Source organism: Oryza sativa, chromosome 12 (assembly GCF_034140825.1).
Source record: "Oryza sativa Japonica Group chromosome 12, ASM3414082v1".
In the NCBI taxonomy this organism is placed as follows: Eukaryota; Viridiplantae; Streptophyta; class Magnoliopsida; order Poales; family Poaceae; genus Oryza; species Oryza sativa.
Genome location: NC_089046.1, coordinates 4277490 through 4299114, shown reverse-complemented (window position 1 = coordinate 4299114; position 21625 = coordinate 4277490). Strand labels below are relative to the sequence as shown.

The following is a 21625-nucleotide window of genomic DNA, read 5'->3' as shown; positions in this document are numbered from 1 at the left end:
CGGGTACGGCTATTCGAATAGTTTTACTCTGATCAGAGATGTACAACTGTACCCACAAGACACAGCCCAACGACACGTTTCCGTGCGCCGACATGCCACCATGACATACCGGATAGAGGCCGTGACAAGACTCTTCGCATAACCCCCTCTAACCAAACACACCACACCTCAGGTTTCACCCCCACTCCTCGCAAGGCAGCGGGTAGTCCCCTCTCGTGCCTAGGTTAATCCGGAAGCCGCATAGGCCGTCGCAGGGCCCATCCAAACTCCATCACGCCCACCCTTGCCTGGATGCGTCAGCTAGAGGAAGGCTACACTACAAGCCCAGCCGTTGCCCACGCTGGCTTGTGGTAAGTACGAGAAATTCTTCCAAGGTTTCCCGCGAATCGGTCCTTAAGTGCCATGGGCGCGACTAGCAAAACCATGTACCCACAGCCCACCATTTAACATGTTTTAATGAAGCGACACCAGGACGGTGGCTCTAATCCAACATCAACACTAGAACCTGAAGTCTATACATTAATATGATTTCCCCCATTGTGTGCTAGTTGAACTAAGCATGGCTAAGCAATCCCTAGTCCAATATCTAGTCATGTTATATCCCAAGCTAACAAAGGAACATGGTACAAAATAGCATGGCTATAACAGTAGGTAAACATCCCATGGTAACAGTATAAAACAATACAGTATTTGAAGGAAAACAATGGAGCATTTGTAATATAGGATCAACATGTTCAAGTGACAAGCATGACTTGCCTTGCTCTGCTGCTGGAGGAACCTCGGCGACTATTTCAAAGTACACCGGAGCATCGGGAGAGCCAGAATCTAAGCGACAGACAAAGCAAACAATACAAACAAGCTATAAGACTACTAAAACAGAGAACAAAACAATTTTTAATGGATTCTATGTATTTTTCTTGATTTACTGAGACTTGAATGGCATTAAACGGAGCTCGGATGAATTAGATATGAATTTTAGAAGATTCACTGTGTTTTTACTGTAATAGAAAAAATCCTTAATTGATTTATTGCGTAATAAATAAATCCCGGGAGAAAGAGGGGCGGCGTCGACATGCGGGCCCCACATGGCAGTGGCTGCAGCCGCTGGTCCATGGTGGATCGGGTCCATGGACCGGGGAAAAAGGGCAGCGCACCACGTGGTGCAAACGTGGCGCCGACGTGGCACGCACGTGACGGCCTCGTGGCAGCCACGCGGGCGGCGGGATCGGATGGCCCCGATCTACCGCCCGGTAGATCGGACGGCGGATGCGGCTCGCGGCCGGCGCGCACGGGCACGGCTCAAGCCGGCCCAGCGGCCATGGCGCGCGGCGGCGCGAGGCGGCGATCGGCCGGCTAAGCGGCTAGGCGGCGGCGCGTCGGCTAAGCAGCGTGGGAGAGAGGGAGAAAGGGGAGGAGGGGCCGCACCGACGACGATCGACGACGATGAGAGACGAATGGTGATGGCGACGGCGAGACGAGCTCCGGGACCACCTAAGGGATCGAAAGGGATGAGTTAGAGAGGGAGAGGGAAGCCATGGATGGCTAGAGCGGCGACCGAAGGCGCTGGCCATGGCGAAGCTCACCGGCGCGTGGCACGGGCGGGGTTCCGGCGCGCGGCACGGGCGGTGTTCCGGCGGCGGATTACTACGGAGGAGGGGTGGACGGGACGGCCCGCACGATGGCGAATGCGACAAAGTCAACGGCGCGGCTCGGCACGGCGGCTAGCGGTGACCGGAGCAGCGGCGGCGGCGGCGGAAGGGAGGACGACGGCGCTAGGGTGGTGGAGTGCACGGGAGCGGGCGATTGCAAAACGAAAAAGAGAGAGGAGGGAACGAGGATGCATTATATAGACCCACGAGGTTCGATCGTGGCCGGGAGACCGCGATTTCGCCGGCGGAGTGGGGAGAGGTGGGGAGGAGAGAGAGGCGGGATTCAAAAATTGAATCCCGGCCATCTCGAGCGCGGGCGCGGGCGAGAGATAGGGGAGTGGGCGCGGGGGACGCGGGCGCGAGGGCGACGTGGGTGACGTGGCCCGGAAGACGCAGGGCGCGGCGGCGGTTGCGGTTACGGGGCGTGGCGGCGCCGGCTGGAGGTGGGAGACGGGCCTGACAGGTGGGCCCCATCTATTGGCGACCCGGGGAGAGAAGAGCGGGGGCTCGGGCGGCTGGCTGGGCCGTGGCCTTCGGCCAGCACAGCGGGGAGGGGGAGAGAAGACAGAATGGGCCGGCGGCCCATTCGAAAGAGAAAAATGGAAAAAGAAAAAGAAAAGGAAGGAAATGAATTTTCTTGGGATTAAATATTGCTTGTGCTCAATTTTAATTGGTTAAAATTATTTCTAGAGCTCTGGAAATTCCACTAAAAATCTTGTTAGCGTATTTCGACATGTAGAACTCAAGAAAAAAAATTCCACATGCCAATTCCGATTATTATTTGTATTGATTTATTAGGGTTTACTCTTGCTTTTACACCGGTATTTTCTTGAGACCATTTATAACTTCAATTTAGGCTTGGGAAAGAACTTCAGGGTGTGACAGCGCGCCAGCTGTCATCTGCCACCGTTTCTTTCCCTTTTTCCGACTTTCTCTTTTTTTTTCTAGCATTTATTTCACGCGAGTTAGCTAATCGATCTGTATTTTGTTGCCATCTGTTTCCTATTTTAGCGCACCTCTCACGCTATTTCCTTTTTTGTGTTTTCTTTTCCTTTTTTTTAGTTGCTAGCACACGTGTTTCTTAAAATCTTTGAATTGAAAGTTTTCAAATCTTGACTTGAAAGTTTTAAATTTTGAGTTGAAAGTTTTCAATTGAGGGTTGAAAGTTTCAAATTTTCAGTTGAAAGTTTTCAATTTTTGAGTTAAAAGTTTTCTATTGTGAGTTAAAAGTATTCAAATATGGGTTGAAAGTTTTCAATTTTTGGGTTGAAAGTTTTCAATTTTTGGGTTAAAAGTTTTTAAATTTGAGTTGAAAGTTTTCAAATATGGGTTGAAAGTTTCAAATTTGAGTTAAAAGTTTTTAAAATTTGAGATGAAAAATTAAAAGTTTTCAAAATTCAACTTCAAAAATACAAATTTTAAGTTAAAACTTTACAAATCTGGGTTAAAAGTTTTCAAAATTTGACACCACATATAGATTTCTTTTTAATCTATTATTTTTAAAAAAATCTTATCTTAATTATCGTTATTAGTATCTAAAACTAACAGATTAGTTATCATCATTACGTTAATACATGATTTCGAAAAAATCAAAAAAAAGGTCAAACCTCCTCCACCTACGCGCCGGAAAAAAGAAATAAAAAAAAGTGAAACCCTTCGCGTGCGCGTTACCAGCACGTACGCGCGAGGTAGCTTTTCCGCTCTTTTCCTCGGGGGCGGCTAGCTAGCGCGCACTCCCCTTGAGTCCCTCCTCTGTTAGTTATTACTCCCTTAACTCCCCCCTCTATTAGTTATTAGTTATAGTATTAGGAAAAATTCTAAATATTTTTCTTTTGGAGATTTTTTTTACTAACAAAATGAAAATTTTTAAGCTAGATTTAAAAACTTTCGATTTAAGATTTAAATTTTAAAGTCAAATTTTGAAAAAACTTTCAACTCAGATTCGAAAACTTTCAACTCTTAGATTCGAAAACTTACAAGTCCAGATTCAAAAATTTGAAAACTTTCAACTGGAGATTTGAAAATTTTCAACTTCAGATTCGAAAACTTTTAAATCCAGATTTGAAAATTTTCAACTCGAGATTTGAAAACTTTCAACTCGAGATTTTAAAAATTTCAAGTCCAAAATTGAAAATTTTTAAGTTAAAATTTGAAAACTACCAGTAAACCAATCACTAGTAAAAACAGGAAACTAATCACTAGTAAACTAATTACGGTTGTTTCTCCTATTCGTGCGATAGCAAACTGCAGAAAAAGAAAAAAAAAGAGAGAAGAAAACAACGGTAGCAAAAAACTGCGAAAAAAAAGAAACAGAAGAGAAGAAACGCGCGCGCGTGCCATGGGCCTTGTGGACCGGAAGTGAGTTCCGGCACAGCGCGCGCGAGCTAGCATTCCTGCTTTTCCTCCCGGAATAAGTTCATCTGAGGTCCCTTAACTTATCAACGAATCCGATTTTCGTCCCTCAACCGAAAAACCAGACACAACGGGTCCCTCAACTATCAAAACCGGTGCAGATTAGATCCCTTAGCGGTTTTGAGGGTGGTTTTGGCTGATGTGGCGCCTACGTGGCAAATTTGACTTGGTCTTCATCTGACGTGGCATTGACGTGGCGCTTACGTGGTAATTCGATCCAGAAAAATAATAAAAATCCGTGGGACCCACATGTCAGTCTTACATAGAAAATAAAAAAATAGTGGGACCCACGTGGGCCCCACATGTCAGTCCAACTTACCCTCCTCTTCTTCCTCCTCTCTCCCCATCTCCCCTCTCTTCATCTCTCTCCCCTGTCTTCTCTCTCATGTGCGACACGACAGAGAAGGAGCGGAAACCCGCTAGCCATCATCGTCGCCGCCGCCGACGTTTCCCCGCACCGCCTCCACCACCGCATCCCAGTGATCACCGCTGTTGTCCACGTGAACACCGCCGACAACGGCACCCCTCGTCGTCATCAATGCGGGTGCTTCGACGGCAGTGTCCGGTCGCCACCGCCACGGTGGTCGACTCCGGTCAGCCTCGCCGCGACGGTCGACTCCGGTCAGCCACGCCGTGACAGTCGACTCCGGTCAGCCTCGCTGAGGCGGTGTCTGGTCGCCGCCGCCGCCATCGACAACGACGACGACGTCTGCCGGAGCTTCTTGCCCTTGCGCAGCCGCACGTTCCAGAAGTTCTTGATCTCGTTATCTGACCTCCCCGGCAGCCTCGCCGCGATCTGTGACCAGCTGCACACGCACGCACGGATCATGAACACTCCATTGATCAAATCGATCGTTTCATCATCTCATGGTTAATTGAGCAATAATCTAGCTACCTGTTGCATCGCGGCATCTAGATAGCAGTACAAATGGTATCTACACGCATAACAATTTATAAATTGCACCGACCATCATTGTTCCAGCCTCCCAGATCGCTCGTCGATTTCTTTCAGTTTTTCGTCTACTCCGATGTCGTTCGACGGGGTCTCCCGGCTGGAGACGTCGCCGCCGCCGGCGTTGGAGGAGGAGATGGCGACTGTGACTCAGGCGCCGGGGCTGTCGACGCCGTCCATGCTCGGCAATCCAGATGGTGGAGCTCCGGCGGCAACCATGATCCAGAGCGCGCCGTGCGCCACCGGCGGCGAGGCGTTGGTGGGCGAGGGCCGGCTGCGAAAGGGGAAGATGGTCGCCGAGGACCAGAGCCCGCCGAGCGTCAGCGGCGGCGCACCGGCTGACCTGCCTCCCGGCGGCGACAAGCTCACTGAGAACGGCGGTGACACTGACACCCTCCTCCTGGGTGCCCGTTGTTCGTGGATAGAGAGGATGGTAGGACCCATTGACATGTGGGTCCCACTATTTTGTCCTTTTGTATGACTGACATGTGGGCCCCATGTTTTTGTTTTTATTTTTTATTTTTATATTTTGCTTCCAGTGCCACATCGTCGCCACGTAGGACGAGGACCAAGTCAAACTGGCCACGTAGGCGCCACATCGGCTAAAACCACCATCGAAACCGCTAAGGGACCTGCTTTGCACCGGTTTTGATAGTTGAGGGACCCGTTGTATCTGGTTTTCTGGTTGAAGGACGAAAATCGGATACCTCAACAAGTTAAGGGACCTCAAGTGAACTTATTCCTTTCCTCCCCTTTTCCCTCCTCTCTCGTGCCTTCCCTCCCCTCGGCCCGACTCCCTCCTCCCGTCCTTCTCCTTGGGCCGGCCCACTCCCACCTCTCCTCCTCCCGCCTGGGCCTGCCCCGGCCCAAGCCGAGCCGCAGCCCTCCCGCGGACGTGCGCTGCACACGCTGCCACGCGCTGGCAGGCGGGGCCCACGCGCCGGTCGTCGTCTCCTTCCTCCTCCCATCCGGTCTCCTCTCTCCCTCCCGTGAAAACCCTAGCTTCTTGCTCCCTCGAATCTGCCCCATTCAAACCTTGGATTCCAAAATTCATTAGGGGAATTAATTCCCTTCCCTTCCTCTTCAATTCCCCCTAATTTCCCCCTTGATTCGTGCTCTCAACTGCCCGGAACGGCCGCGCTAATCTTGGCCACCTTCTATGGCCACCGGCCGAGTTTTCTGCCGCCGTTCCCCGCTCCTCCCGTGGCCGGCTCGTTCCCTTCCGCTATAAAATGGAATCCCCTCGCTCCATTCTCTCGTTTTAGCCTTCTCCCATGTCTCCCCGTGGCCGCACCACCTCTCCCCGTCGCCCTCGTCTCTCCCGTGCCGCCGGCCACCTCCAGCCGCCTCTGCCGCCTCGCCCGTGCGCCGTCCGGCTGTTCCGTCGCCATCGTCGACGTCACAGCTGCCTCCCCTTCATCGGCATCGCCTCCGTTTCACGGGAAAATCACCGGAGCCGCATCCTAGCCGGCAAACAGTGGTGTTGCCGCCACTGCACCACCTCCAGCCGCCTGTGCCGCCTCGCCTGTGCACCGGCCGACGTCTCCACCACCTCCCTCAGCTCTGCGACGCCACCACCTTCCCCGACCTTACCGTCCCCTCGCCCGAAGCTCGCCGGAACGGTGTCCTCGTCGACGTCCAGTGGCGTTGCCGCCACTGTACCACCCCAGCCGCCTGTGCCGCCTCGCCGGTGCGTCGGCTCTCGTCGTCGCCGCCTCTCCCGGCACAGCAACGCCATCCTCCACCTCGGGCACTCCTCGGTTTTGCCCGGAAGCCACCACCCGTCATTGCCACGCCGGCTTCTCCATCCTCCTCGCCGGAGTCCCTCCGGCAGCCCCTTCCACCGTGCCCGTGCGCCGGCCGTCGTCGCCATCACCTTCGGCATCGCAGCGGCAAGATCGCCCTCGGCCTCGCCTCCCTTCCACCCGAACCCCGCAGGTGTTGTTCGTCGTCGTCCCTGTCCGTCCTCGCCAACGACTCCTTCAGTTGGCCGTTCATCCTCACCGGCTCGTCGTCCCGTAGCGCCACCTCCGTCATCGTCATTGCAGCGCCGTCCTCGCATCCGTGCAGCTGCTGCCGGCTGCCCTCGTCGCCTCCTCGCCGGCCCCGGTCGTCGTCGTCCTCTCGTCGTTCCCGCTTGTCGTCAGCCCTCCCTTCATCAAGCCGTGCTCGTTCGTCGCCCGCGTTTCATCAAGAGTGCGTCGCAGCCCCGTCGTCGTCTTCGTCCTCAGCTCCGTGTCATCAAGCGTTGCGCCGGCCGCGTCTCGCCTTCGTCCAAGGATCGCAGCTGAAGTCGTCCTCGAGCCGCCTTCGCCGTGCCCGTTCGTCATCGTCGTTCCGCGCCTCGTCGCGTGGTGGTAAGGACCCTCTCCCTCTTCTCGCTGCCTCTGTCCTCGTCCTTTCGGTGTTGCCCGTGCCCATTGTGCGGTTGTCGACCCCGGTACCCGTGTACCGGTTTCGGTAGTTGTTCGTGTGTGCATGTGGTGACCATGTTTGTGTGCCCGCTCGGTAGCCGCGTGGTTTCCATGTGTGCAGCCCGCGCGGTGTCTAGTAGGGTCCGTTTGTCGGCCACTTGCCTCGATTGACACAAGGGGTCCGCTTCTGTCGACCCGTGGATCGTCTCTATGTACCTGGTCTATCGTGGTCCCTTAGGTTGACATGTGGGGTCCGTATGTCAACAGCGCAGCCTTCCTATCTTTTCCAGGCTAGCACTTTCACACGTTTTATAGTTGCAAAACCTAATTATAATAATCCGTAAATCTACATGTAACAACATTAAACTTCGGATGACCATGCCTTGGACATACGAACTCTGAATCGACCCGTTCAAGTCTCTTAATGTTTGTTATAACCTAAAGAATCCTATCCTTTCTTTTTATCTATTGTTATTGCTTCTTTATAGGCTTGTAGCTTCGCTTGTATGCTTCACGTAGCTTTCGTCGTTCCGAAGGTTCCCGAAGCATGGTTTGCGGTCGTCGCCGAAGGTTCGGAAAGCCATTCTCTCTGAGCAAGGCAAGTCGCATCATCCTTGAGCATATTGAATCCCAGTTTATAAAATTATTTTGATTTAAATTATTGCATTACCGCTTTTTTTAAATTCCCGCATTATCACTGTTTTATTTAGCACTTCCTATTAATCCTTGTTATAGCCTTACCATTGCTATTGTTTATTATCACCTTGCTTACCCTAGGAAAAGAAAACCCCAACTAGTGGGTAATCTACTCATGGTTCCACTAGTATGAATTTAGGTAGATACTTCGCTGATTAATTAGGCAACACTAGGTGGTTTTATAACTTTAGACTTTGAGAGTTCTCATATCATTTGGACACTGTGGAATGGTTGGCTTGTGATGGAATTGAACACACATCTCCCCCCCCCCCTCTATTCAAAACTCCAAAAATGGTTTTAGGCTGGGCTCGAGGTGCATGGTTTTGCTAGGAGCACCTCGGCCACCATAAGGACCAGTCTTCGGGACTCTGTTGCAAAGCACTACCGTACTAACCACATGTCTAATTGGTAAGGCTTAACTCGGTGCTCAATCTAGTCCTGGCAAGAGGACACGGATAGAGATGGACGAAGTCAGGGCTCGATGGACATCTCTAGGATAAATGAAGGCTACACGGGCTGCGGCTCGGTAGTCGAGATGTCATGGCACAGGAACGGTGTTCTGCTGCTAGGGGCTCAATCCTGGCCTACCTGTCCCGGGATTACGGCCGTAGGCGAGGTTGGGTCGGTGCTTTTGTCACGGCTGGGATGGGTAAAGGGGTTATGTCACATTCTTTATGACGGGTTCCACGGCCGTGGTATGCGGCGTAAAGATGTGTTTTGTAGGTAAAGATGTACACCTCTGATCAGAGTATAATCTATTCGAATAGCCACGCCCTCGGTTATGGGCAAGCCTAGCAATGTACCCAAGTTAGTGGTTTAATTCTTAAAACTTGCTTATCAACTAAAATGTGGAATGGTTGGCCTGGGTTGGCTTGGGACGAGCTGGGACCCAGGTCAGGTTGCCAGTTCGGTCTGAATCATCGTAGGCCTTGGGTTAAGTCAGGTTCATGTGGATTCACGGCCTTGATTAATAATATTGTGTAGCTCAAGGATAGTGCTTGTAAAATAGCTTTGAGCAACTAAGTGACTTTTAAATGTTGTTTACTGCAAAACCTAACCCTATATTATTACCCCTTGTACCCCCTTGCATTAATCCTGCATCTCCCGGTGTGACTTGCTGAGTACTGTGGTTGTACTCATTCTTGCTCTATCTTTTCCCCCCTTCAGTCAGAGAAGCTTTGGAGAAGAAGTCCTAGGTGGAGTCCTGGCTTATACCCCAGTTGAGCTCCTGTGAAGATGGAGCCGTAGGCCCGCTAGTCCGCTACTGTTTATTTTTGATTGTCAGGCCTGAAGTGCCTTTGTAATAATGTAAATATTATCAATATAATAAAGATGTACCTTTTGTATCATGTTTGTGTGGTGTACCCCGGCTTTTCCTAGGACGGGGATTAATACACTAGCGTTCGGGAAAAGGTATTTTTCCAGGTGTGACACTGGGCAAGTGCCAGTGAGGACTGGTGGCGTGCACCTCATGACATACAGTGGGGGGACAACCAACCCCCACAGATCAAGTGGTATGCCTCCATCTCCAAGTGAATGGCGTTCAAATTCCTCTCGTTGGGACTTGGGTGAAATCACCAGGAAAATGGACACCCTTGATGTGCATACGGGAGAGATCCAATATAACCTCATGGAACACATAGCCCAGACGCAAGAATGGCAACAAACTGCTGATACTCAGTTCGCCAACATCAACAATATGATGCAGTCACAGCACGATGACCTTCAAGCGTACTTCTGCTTTCAGGGGTTCAATCCTTACCAAGGACCCTAAGCGAAAGCTAAGCTTGGGGGGAGACATCTCTCCCCCCACTGAGGTAACTTCTATCACATTGCATATTTCCCTTGCCAATTGCATATTTGCTTTCCAATTGCATCTTATAAACTTGAAAACAACATAAAAATTTGTAAAATAGAAAATACCAAAAAGATAGTTTAGGTTTGAGTCATGCTAGGTAAGACGAACTAGTTTTATTTGTTGAAATGATGAATAGTTGCTCTGTTTTATATCTCTTATATATGGGTTCATAGGTAAGTGCTCTCTCAAAGGTTAAATATAAGTAGCCAATAATTATCTGGGAACCTGAGGTAAATGTGATGCACTTGCTTATCTGAGTCTAAGCCATTGCAAGATATGAGATAGTAAATAAGAGTTGCTATGATCCTAGTCCTAGTTTGACTTGAATTTCGGACTTGAAGTTCCTCATTTGATATAAATTCCTACCAGAGCTAAAAATGTGCCATCATAATTGAACTATATACATTTTGGTTACTTGCCATTCCATTGAACTTTGTTATATTCTTGTGACTTGTGTAGTTACTTCTCATGCTTTATGATCAACATCATACACCGACATATATGCACATGCTAAACTCCTACATTGCGAGCTAAGCAATTATCCATTCCATTTCCATACTACCACCAAAATAAATTCTCCATGCTTTCATGTGTTTTCTTCTCCTAAAAAAAGAGGAGGGAAAGGCATGGTTATGAAAAAAAAAGAGAGAAAATATAATAAAGTTATGCTCTCACCAGCATGAGCATGATATTGAAAATGTAGCCATGCCCTCTCCTAATTAATAAAAGAAGGATTTTTGGGAGAAGAAAGTAAGCACAAAGGAGAAGCATTTCCTTTATTTTCCTCATATACCATTTCCACCATATATCACACACACTTTGCACGATCTTGATCTTGAGTATGTTTAGTCATCAGCTTTAGTCTAAGTTTTTGACTTAGTAATAAATGTGAATGCAAGTATGCCATGTTTGATCCCTACCGAGCTCCACACATTAAACCTTAGAGTAGGAATCAAAAAGGCAATTTGGCGAGGATTTCATATTGATACACTTGGAGAGACTGAGTGAATCATTCGAGGAACTTGGATTTCTTTTGCAAAATCATTTGAAAAACTTTCGGAATGAAAGTTGAATAAAAGATTGGGTGATTAGTGCTCTAATTACTGTTATGTCTTTCAACCGCCCAAGGCAAGGAGAAGCAGTGTCTCGTGGGAATCAGGGGTAAGGGTAAGCCACCGTGCCAAAGATTATTTAATCTGAGAGAGAGTACATATACCTTGCACTTGTACCTTTGAGATATACAGCATAGTAGCAACTCCTGATCAACAACCAAGTTTTTGTTTCCTTTCATCCTTCACTCGGGACGAGCAAAGGTTCAAGCTTGGGAGGTTTTGTTGACGGTCATTAGCTATCAGTTTCGACCGTCAATATTACCAAAATAGAGGAGAACTAGTTATGCTTGCAATGCATATACATGTTAGAATAATAATATTCCACTAGTATTAGGTTCACTAACCTTTTGCAGAGAATAATCATTAAATGGAGGAGAATCGACATCAAATCAAATGATCGATCAATCGGACTATGTCGAGAATCAGACTTATGTATGAATGGGCCAAGAACTCAAAATTGACACGATGAACTGGGCCAAAATTCACAAGTCTGCGCATGGGAGTAATAGAGGAGGCCACCTGCCGAATTTAGGCCAGGTTGGGCCGGCCCCTGGTTCGGCCGAACCCACCTGGCCGCCGCTGGATCCAGGTTTTGGCTGGACGGCTGAGATGAAGCCCCTATATGGTTGGAGGGTAATTCCGACCATTCCAACCGTCATAACCGTCATAGTTCAGCTATAAAAGGGCTTCACCTCCTCACTTCCTCCACACACCTCAAGCAAAGCTCTCTCATATTCTCTCAAGTTTAGTTTAGTGTTATCTAGCTAGTGGAATAGGAATAGAGTAGAAATCGGAGTCTGGAAGCCTTCGGAAGAGTTCAGGTATGGCTCTAGTAGCTCTTCTCTTCTCTTTTGTAAGTTTTGTACTATTATTAGAATACTCTTCTTTATACATTTATGGTATTGGAATATTTTCCGAGTATATGAATGCCCCGGTTGTATGGTCATGGCGGGCTGTCGTAAGGAACTCAGCAATCAGGGGTAGCTTCTCGAAGTACCAGGAGAGCATCGGATAGAGGGTATTAGCTAGTATATCAGGTAACTAGGATGTTTGTATACTATGTATACTAGAAGTATAGGAATATATTCTCTTTCTCTTTTCTTTCCACTTAGCTTAGATATTTTATATGAAAATGAGTAGCTCCCTGCTTGTGTGTCACTCTACCCTTGGATTATATTAACCCCTGTTTAGACTATGATTATTACAAGTAATATATAAATTATTAGTCAGGTTCTCTCTACCATGATCTTCCCACGGGAATAAATAAATACGATATCCTTGGAATACTCTCGAGTGAAATGCTACAATGGTATATCCGTGCGCTTGCGGATGAACTCTGTAACCATAATATACCAGGAGTATTTCTGCACCATTGCTGGGAATTATATGTCTAGTAATGTCGTTAAGAAATACCAACAACGGCGGTGGCGGCCGTCCCACGCCCGACCCCGCCCGGATCTAGCGGGTCGGCAGCAGGTGGCTTGGTAGCGGTCGACGGCAGTAGCGCGCAGCTCAGCGGGGCTCCTCCCGGCCGGATCCGACGGCAGAGGCCATCTCTCGCCCGACCCCGAGCTATCCGGCGAAAGGCGACAGCGGCTCGGCGGTGGGCGGCGGGCAGCTCGGCAGCGGTCGACGACAGCAGCGGGTAGCTCAGCGGGGCTCCTCTCGCCCGAATCTGGCGGCGGCAGCTGTCCCGACCTTGCCCAGCCCTGCACGAATCCAGCGAGTAGCGGCAGGAGTCCGGCCCTGCGCGGACTCGGTAGGACTGGTGGTGGGCGGCGGAGGACGGATCCACCTTCCCCGACGGTGGGAGCGGCGAGGGCAGCGGGAGCGGACAACGCGACGCAAATGAGCGGCCGGCGACAGGGATGGCGGCAATGTTGATGGTTGTTATAGACCAATTTCGACCGTCAATATGAGAACTAGCTACACTTATAATGCATATTTGTTTTAGAATAATATAGTTCTACTTGTACTTAGAGAATAATGTGTTGCAGGAATTTAGCAAATAAAATAAAGAGAAAGTGAAGAAACCTAACTCCTAAACAAGCTAGAGGATAAGGAGGGCCCACATGTCAAGTGAAATCGTCCCGGAAACCGCCTTAACTGCCATAACCGTCATAGGGACCCACCTGTCAGTGTCGTGCCCGAAGCTAGAGGCCTACTGGGCCGGCCCAGAGTTCAGCTGAACCCTGATGGCGCTAGCTCCGGCTGGCCCTCCACGTGGACGCTCCAGATTACTCCTCAATGGCGGTTAAGGGGCAGAATGGTCTTCACTTTTCTACAACCGTCATAACTACCCTATAAAAGGAGGAGCTCATTCACTCTCTCAACACACTCAAGCAATCTCAAGATTCCTTTTTATACTTTAGTTTAGTATTTTAGTGCTAAGTGGAGTAGAATAGAATAGTTCTCGGATTCCTCGGAGCTCTCGAAAGAATTTCAGTATGGCTCTAGCAACTTTTCTATTTTCTTCTATAAGACTCCTGGAATTAATGAAATATTCTTCTTCATATATTTTTGATATTTTGCTTAGTATGAGTACTACTCTTGCTTTATATTTGTATCATTAAATTGTATGGGTAGCCTACCAAAGAGGTGACTACGACGAAACCATACGCTGGATTGTCATAATTAGCGACCTCAATCTCATATCCAGTTACTATTAGTACATCCAAAAGTGCATGCATTATTTCCCTTCTTATAGAATTTTCTCTTAAATTACTCTTTCGATTTACGATCTGATTATACCATTGGGTTCGTAATAATTAAATCTTTAAAAAAGATCTCACATAATTATATTTTATAAAAAAATACAAATTACTTTTATAATATATCTAAATTACTTTTATATTTTATTAAATTACTTCTTAGTTATAAAAGTAAATTCAATAAAGTCTGAAAGTTAGAAGTAACTTGAAACAAAAGTAAAGTAACTTGTTACAGCATTAAAAGTAAATATATTGTGGGAGTAAAAACATAAGTCTATCTAGAAAGATTTAGTCAACAATCATAGTTACCCCCACAACTGATTTACTTCTGATGTCGTGACAAGTTATTTTCTTTTTGTTTTAAGTTACTTCTATAATATATGCAAATTACTTTTAGGCTTTATTGAATTTACTTTTATATGTCTAAGATGTAATTTAATAAATCTGAAAGTAATTTAGATATAATTTAAAAGTAATTTGTATTTTTTATCAAAATATAATCATGTGAGATCTTGTTATAAAGATTTGATTATAGTTCGGATCGTAGATCGGATGACTAAGTTAAGAGAAAAATTTATTTGAACCATAGGTGGTAGGAACATATTTTATACTTACTTGATAGACAAGTATTATAGATTAACAATATTCGGACAACATCTGATGGCATCGCTGGTTAGTACTAAAACGAGATGCCTCTCCATTTAGATTTTGCGCTCACATATATAGTACGGAACTTTGAGCTAACGGGAGTCATAGTAAGGCTTCTCTCGCCTTTTGATAATCCCACCGTGCGTCAACAAAGCCCAGAGGTGCGTGATGAGCTCGCCGCCGGTGGCCAGCTTCTTGACGTGGCCCGTCACGTTCTCCGACGGCGCAACCGCCAGCAGCAGCTCCACCCACATCTCGGCCAGTAAGTTCCACAGCGCCGCCTCGTCAGCCATGGCCGAGAGCAGCTGGTACCCCAGCTGTGCGCCGTCGGCTAGGACGGCTTCTCCGGTAAAGTTGGCCTCGTCGGCCGGCATGAACTCTCGCAAGCTGGCGAACATGGCGTCTTTGGAGCGGCGGCAACCTATGTTTCGGAGGTAGTTCTGGATCGCCTCCTGCACGGCCTCCATCAGCAGCCGCTCGTCGTGGACCTCATCCGTCACCAGCTCCGGCGCCTGGAGCAGCAGGTAGGCGCAATAGTTGGAGAGCACGGTGGCCACCTCGCGGCTGTCGGCGGCGACGGCGTTGTGGGCGGCGCGTGGCCGTGCCTTGCCACCGGCGGCGCCAAACAGCTTGGAGAGCTCGTCGTCGCAGATGGCGGTGGCGATGTGCCAGATGAGGATGCTGCCCATGGTGCCGAACTTGTACCTGGAGGTGGACCAGTCGAACACCTGCAGCATGTCGTTCCTCTGCAGCGTCCGGTCGCCGTACTTGACGTTGGACAGCCACTCCGACCGGAGCAGCCGGTGGATCTGGCGCTTCACCGCCACCGGCAGGCTCCGCCGCGTCACTGCCCTCGTCGTGGCCAGCTGATCCTTGACCCACCTGTGGAGCGGCACGCGCGTGAGGAGGCAGGAGCTCTGGTTCTCGAGGCAGGAGTGGAGCAGCGAGTACTGCCCAACCGAGTTGCTCCAGTAGCTTCGTGTCAGCGTGGCGCGGCACGTCAGCCATAGGAACTTCTCCAGGATCGGGTGGCCTTGCCACCATGGCCGGTGGCGCACGTAGCGGCACAGCATCTTCACCCTGTGCCAGTCCGACAAGACGAGGGACAGGTACTGGGAGAGCTCGAGGACCAGGAAGAGGGAGATCACCAGCCTAGCCAGCCAGATGTCGACGCTGGTCGTGGTGTAGTCGACGGCGCCGCCGCCCGGGGGCGGAGAGTGGTGGTGGTGGTGATGCAGCAACGCCGGGGAGAAGAGGGTGGAGAGGCTCAGCGCGGCGGCCGCCATGAACGTGGCCGTCTCCGGGACGAGAGTCTGCTTCGGCGAGGGGTACCTCGCGTAGTAGAAGTCGAAGAGGAAACCCAGCTCCACCTCGATGACACGGTACATCCTGTCGTGGTCTTCGCAGGAGTCGCCGCCGGCGAGCCCCCTCCGGACGAACACGAGCGTCCTGATGTCCTTGGGCTCGTGGAACGGCTTCCCGTTGAGGTTGAGGCGTTGCCGGAGGAGCTTGAACAGCGAGAAGGAGAGGCACAGATCCTTGAGCTTGTCGTCGTCGCTCAGTAGGCTCCCGTCGTGCTGCTCCCACGCTTTCTCGACGGTGACGAGCTCGTCGTTCACCTTGTACTCGGCGGCGCCATACTGGTACTGCACGTTCTTCTTGTCGTCGCCGGTGACCACGTACCTGTAGCCCCTCATGGTGGCCGGGTCGAAATCCCAGATGCTGCTGACCTTCTCGTGAGCCATGTACTTGGAGATGAGCCAGTTGTCGGCGGTGAGGACGCGGTCACGGCCGGCGGCGAGGAGGCCCCGTAGGCGCAACACGAGCTTGGCGACGTTGAGCAACCAGAGCAGCGACAGGAGCACCTTCAGCTGCAGCTGCAGAGAACCGAGGTAGGAGATGAGGAGGAGCATGACGTAGAACACCTGCGTGGCCTGGCTGATCATGGTGCGGGCCTGCTGGTCGGCGCCGTCGAGGCTGCAGGCGGCGATGCCGTCGGCGCAGCCGAGCAGGAAGCATGCCCACACCACCACCATGTCGTTGCGGAAGGAGCCCGACTGCATCAGCCCGATCGTGTAGGACACCGCCGGGTAGCTCAGCATCAGCGCCAGCCAGACCACGAAACGGAAGGCGGCGCTGCGGCTGGTGCGGCGGCCAGAGCCGAGGAAGACGAGCGTGGCGAGGAGCGCGCAGCTGGCCGTCACCAGCGCCTCCACGCGGACCAGGAGACCCACCGGGCTGGCCGCCCACGCCGTGGCGGCGCGGGTCACGTTCTGTGCTACGGACAGGTGCTGCTGCTCCATCTTTCGCTGATTTCGAGCTAGCTTCTTCCTCTCTCTCCGGTTCCAATCCAAGGTTCGAGTTTGGACTTTGGACGAAGAGAGCAGCACATGTCTCGTACTTTCATGTCTAGACAACAAGGTTTAATTTCTTTATTACTTGACCAAGACCATATGCCAATATCACATGTCTATGTTCCCGGTAGTGGATTCTAAACTGTCGATGGGATATCCCCTCATTATTTGTACGTCATCCTAATGGTTATGTAATTTTTTTAAAAATTCAACAAGATAGATTAATATGTGATAAATCATTTAACAAACATACTCCCTCCGTACTCAAAAGAAAGTCGTTTAGGACAATGTTTAAGTCAAACCTTGGAAATATAAATCATTAATAACTCTCAAGTTGTTGAGTTTGAAAATATAAAAAATATATAAATAGATTTGTCTTGAAAATTACTTTCATAAAAGTATACATATATCACTTTTCAATAAATATTTTTATAGAAACCAGAAGTCAAAGTTGTGTTTTGGAGACCGTGTCGCTGTCCAGAGCGACTTCCTTTACGATTACGAGTACGGAGGGAGTACAAGTTAAAATGTAGAGCAATTTTACAGTCCTTAAGAATGTCTCAAAAATTTAATGCGAAATTTGATATCTCCTACCAAGAGGTGCTAAATTTACAATAGAGAAAGTGGTACCTCACGGTACCTCCTAAAGAACTATAAAATTGTTCTAGAATTTAACTTCTAGAAGTTGCAAAAAAAAACAAATTAAACTACGGGTAGTTAACGTATATTCGCACTCAAATTTGTTTTTTCGTTGCAACTTATAAAAGTTAAATTTCACCTTGCATGTTTTTGAAGTGATTTATCACATATTAATATATCTTTTTGATTTTTTTTATTTTTTTCATGATCATTTGGATGACATGCAAACAATGAGGGATGTCCCCTTGAGAGTTTAGAATACATTCCACTTTGTTCCCTTCAAAATATGTCACATGTTAGTGGAAACAATCAAGAGATTATAAAGTCCAACCAATGAGACTGTCATGGTTATGGATACCACATACCTAATAGTAGTTGACTAAACACTACAGGGCCCACCACATACCATGACTTATACGGAAACAAACCTCGTATATAGAAGGAGTTCCGGATAAGGAAGGATAAGAAGAGTTCTACATAGAAACGATAGGGACTACTCAGATCGTATCCATATTTATCTCCCTAGATTTACTTGGACAAGGGGGCACCTATGGGTATAAATACGATCCCCCCTAGGAGGAGAGGGGAGAGACCCACCACAATCTACGAAGCCACAAGACACAACATACACACAAGCCAATACGCCACTAGATCTCGACAACAAAGATTAGCCTAGGTATACCCCATCCGGTGCTTGTGAAGGCCGGCAAGAGGGATCTAGCGCCATCTCTGATCTCGACAAGTTCATATTTGAGGAGGAAGAATGCCCTGTCGTTGACTACGAGTTGGTTATATAGCCGCTAAGTCGACGACAGCTAGATAGGTTATCCCAAATATTGTATCTGTATGATCCAGATGAATAAAGAGCAACACTGGCTTCGGCCAACAGGATGTAGGGCTATTACCTGTCAGATAAGGGGCCCGAACCTGTATAAAAATCCCTGTCTCCATCTCCTTTACCTCAATCTCGCATATACCCTGGTACCAACGATCCCCATACCATACAAATACCCTAGTCGCGATCTCAAACGTCGACAGAGACGATCACCTAACTTAGCCGGTAATAATTAGGGGAGGCATCTGTCAAATTTTGGACCGTTAGATTTGCTCTAAGATTAATGCCGGCCTCTTTTTCTCCTCTGGCTCCGGCGACACAGCGATGACCCTAACCAGTTAGGGTTTGGCGATGGACGGTCAACACAAACAAGCGGCAAGGCGGTGACAATAGTGCCAAAACCATGGGGATGGAGGACGGTGGTTTGGTGTCGGAGGCGGGGCTAGGCAAGTGAGGCGGGGGAGGACGATGGTCGGGTGGTCCTAGCTGACGCCATTCGCGCCTTTAGGCACTTGCGAGGTGGGGACAACGCCGGCGAGCTCGCTCCTCTTGTTCTATCAAGCGATGCGGGAGAGAAGATGAAAATGGGAGAGGATAGGTTACTATTCATGTACAAATGTTGATGCAATCCTAGCCATCCAAAAGTGACTGAAATCTAATGGGGTTTCTAGTTTCACATCAATGTTCCTTATTTTTTTGAAAAGTAATTCGCATGTTACAATTTGGATCAATGACGACCCACATGTCGGCGATGCTAGGGTATAAAGGGGAAACTACCTCGGTGGGGTGGACACGGATGACCTCCTCTTCTGCCATGTCGATGAGTTCTCCTCTCTTTATCTCAAGACAACATGGTGAAGGTCAAGGTCTAGCCTCAAGGTAGCACGGCAGGGGGAGATGGTGAAGCGAACAATGACTTCATCGAGGCATGGCAAGGTCCTAGCAGCCAACAAGAAGCAAAGCAGCGGTGGTGGCGCATGGAACGAACGCGACGTGACGATGATAGAAGAGCAAGGCATTAAGTGCAGGGTGACATGGTGAGGGGAGGATGATTGGGTCTTCCGCCATACCGACGGTAATGGTCATAAGAGGTTTGTCGTTCAGCGTTAATAGCACCGGTAGGTTAAAGCTTATGTTCAAAGTGAATTAGTGTGAAATCAAGCAAGGTTTTAAAGGAAAAATGAAGAGGGTTTAGTGCAGTTTATTTGCCCTATCAATTTTGCATTGAGATGGAAGAATGAGGCGATAGAAGAGGAGAAACTACTAGGGTTTCGAGCGACGCGGGTGGAGCTCGTGATGAGAGGCCTAGGCCGGTTAGGCTATACGGCTATGTGCAGGAAAAGGAGCCGATCGTAAGCCTCTATGCCGATGTAGACCTAGTTCTCGCGCCATTGCTCCCACTTATGCTTCAACAATGTGGGAGGAAGTCCATGACGTGGCGGCCGTGGAAGTAGACGCATCCCGCGCGTGCCACACGGTGAAGTACCAGTAGAATAGTTCCATTGATGACGAGATGCTGACGAACATGTCGTAGAAATGCACAAAGTCGAGGTGCATCATCTGTAGCTGGTACACCTCTAGAATCTGCATAAAGAATTCCAAAAAGGGGGGACCAGTCCATCCGCTGCATAGTCGGTGAAGTGCACCACTTCCATCGGCTCATTCGGATGGGGTCTAAACCCTCCGCACATCACCGAGACCGCCAGCCTTCACCGATTTGAGGTCGGCATATAAGGAGATACGTCTTCTCTATCCACCCGTTGTCGTTTAGGCGGGATGGTGGAAGGGCACTCCCATATAGGGGCCTCGCAAGTCGATTGGTGCAAGGCATCACTGCTGGCTAAGGAGAGGCAGAGGCGGCAGGGTTGTCAAAGGAGGGATCGGAGGTGGTGCGCTGCATGAGAAGAAGCAATAAGGCGGCGAACTGAAGAAGAGTGGGGCAGCAGCATTACAAATGAGATGAAGTACGTGCTGAAGTTTGGCGGGGGGTTTTATGCCTTGAAAACCCTCCGTGACGCTTCGCCCACTCCACCATGGCGATACGATTATCGGAGACTGGGAGAAAAATTAGGGTCGTGGGTAATTATGACCTGAAGCCTCGGAAACTGAAGACGGCCAATAATGGGAAAGGTTAACCAGTGCCCCGTCACATCCTCCTGCAACCACATGGGGCCCATGTTATCCTGTGCTTCGGTAACTTCGAGTAGAAGCCCCATCCCCAACCTCAATGGCTCTCAGCCCAGCAATGGGGCTACTGTAGGAGAAACAGGAATAGGAATTCCCTTTCCCCCTAGGAGATCGAGGCGTTGTAGGACCCATTGAGCCTTCCTTCCTGAGGGCTCGGGCACTATGGGCCCCGCCAAGCTTTCAAGGTTTCAAGAAAAGTCCGGGGGTGACCCGAGGACACAGAGTGACCCGAACATGATGGCCGGCCATTGAAAAGCACTTATTACACCCTGGGGCCCCGAGGGTGCCCCGAGCAGTCCTTAAGGGGGATTTCACTCCATTAAGGAGGGGTACTCAGGACTGGTCATCACCCTTAAAACGACCACTTTGCATTAATTGTGATGTGGTTCAAGCATGGCGTACAACTCATGCCTTACGTGGGAGACGTGGTAGTGCATGCAACCCCTTGCATGCTTACGTTGCCCAAAGAGCACGAGCCACACGGCGTGGCGTGTCCTCATCAACCATCACTAGGGCCAACCTCTATTGGCTTCGGCCACTAACTGATGGGCCCGGGGACAATTCGAACGAGGACTTTTGACTTTCCATTCCACTTGTTGGTCGGTAGGTGTGCTTGTCTTATCTAGTCGATTGGCTAGGAGGGACAGCGATAATACTAAGCATATGAAGTTTAGAGGAGTTGGCCCCACTCTTGCATGCATGCGATGGCAATGTGGACTCTCCTTCACATATAAAAGGAGGATCCATACCACCGAAAAAAGGGTTCGCACTCTCGTTGAAGCTACGTTAGCCAAACACTAAGTGAGCAAGGAACTTCTCTCCTCCACACTTAGTCTTTCTTCCCACAAAACCTTGTAATCCTTCCACCCATCCAAAGTCCACCACACAGGAGTAGGGTATTACGCCGCATCCATATGATCTGAACCTGTATACTTGATCATGTTTGTTGTTTCTTCTTGCACGTGAAGCGGGACCCACACTTAAAACTTGCACCCAGGCCAAACTCACAAAAGGGGAGTACTTAGCTTCCCTGCTAGAGGAGTACCGGACTCTGACATAACATATTCATGCAAATTGGAAAGAAAAAAAAACATATATTTTGAAAGAAAAAAAACCTATGTCTAGCTGCCTAACTGGCGCACATTATACAAGGACATT

The 21625-nt window shown here is 49.2% G+C and overlaps 1 protein-coding gene across 1 annotated transcript; it reads right to left on the bottom strand.

Annotated features, from left to right (window-relative positions):
- Nucleotides 1–14544: 14544 nt before the first annotated feature.
- LOC107275819 (uncharacterized) lies at nucleotides 14545–16755 on the bottom strand. Its single transcript, XM_066306464.1, has one exon. It carries the CDS (start codon nucleotides 16753–16755, stop codon nucleotides 14545–14547), a length of 2211 nt encoding a protein of 736 aa, XP_066162561.1.
- Between the last annotated feature and the right edge of the window lie 4870 nt (nucleotides 16756–21625).

Coding starts and splice junctions, on each gene's coding strand:
- LOC107275819 (XM_066306464.1), bottom strand. CDS start 16,755: ATGGAGCAGCAGCACCTGTCCGTAGCACAGAACGTGACCCGCGCCGCC.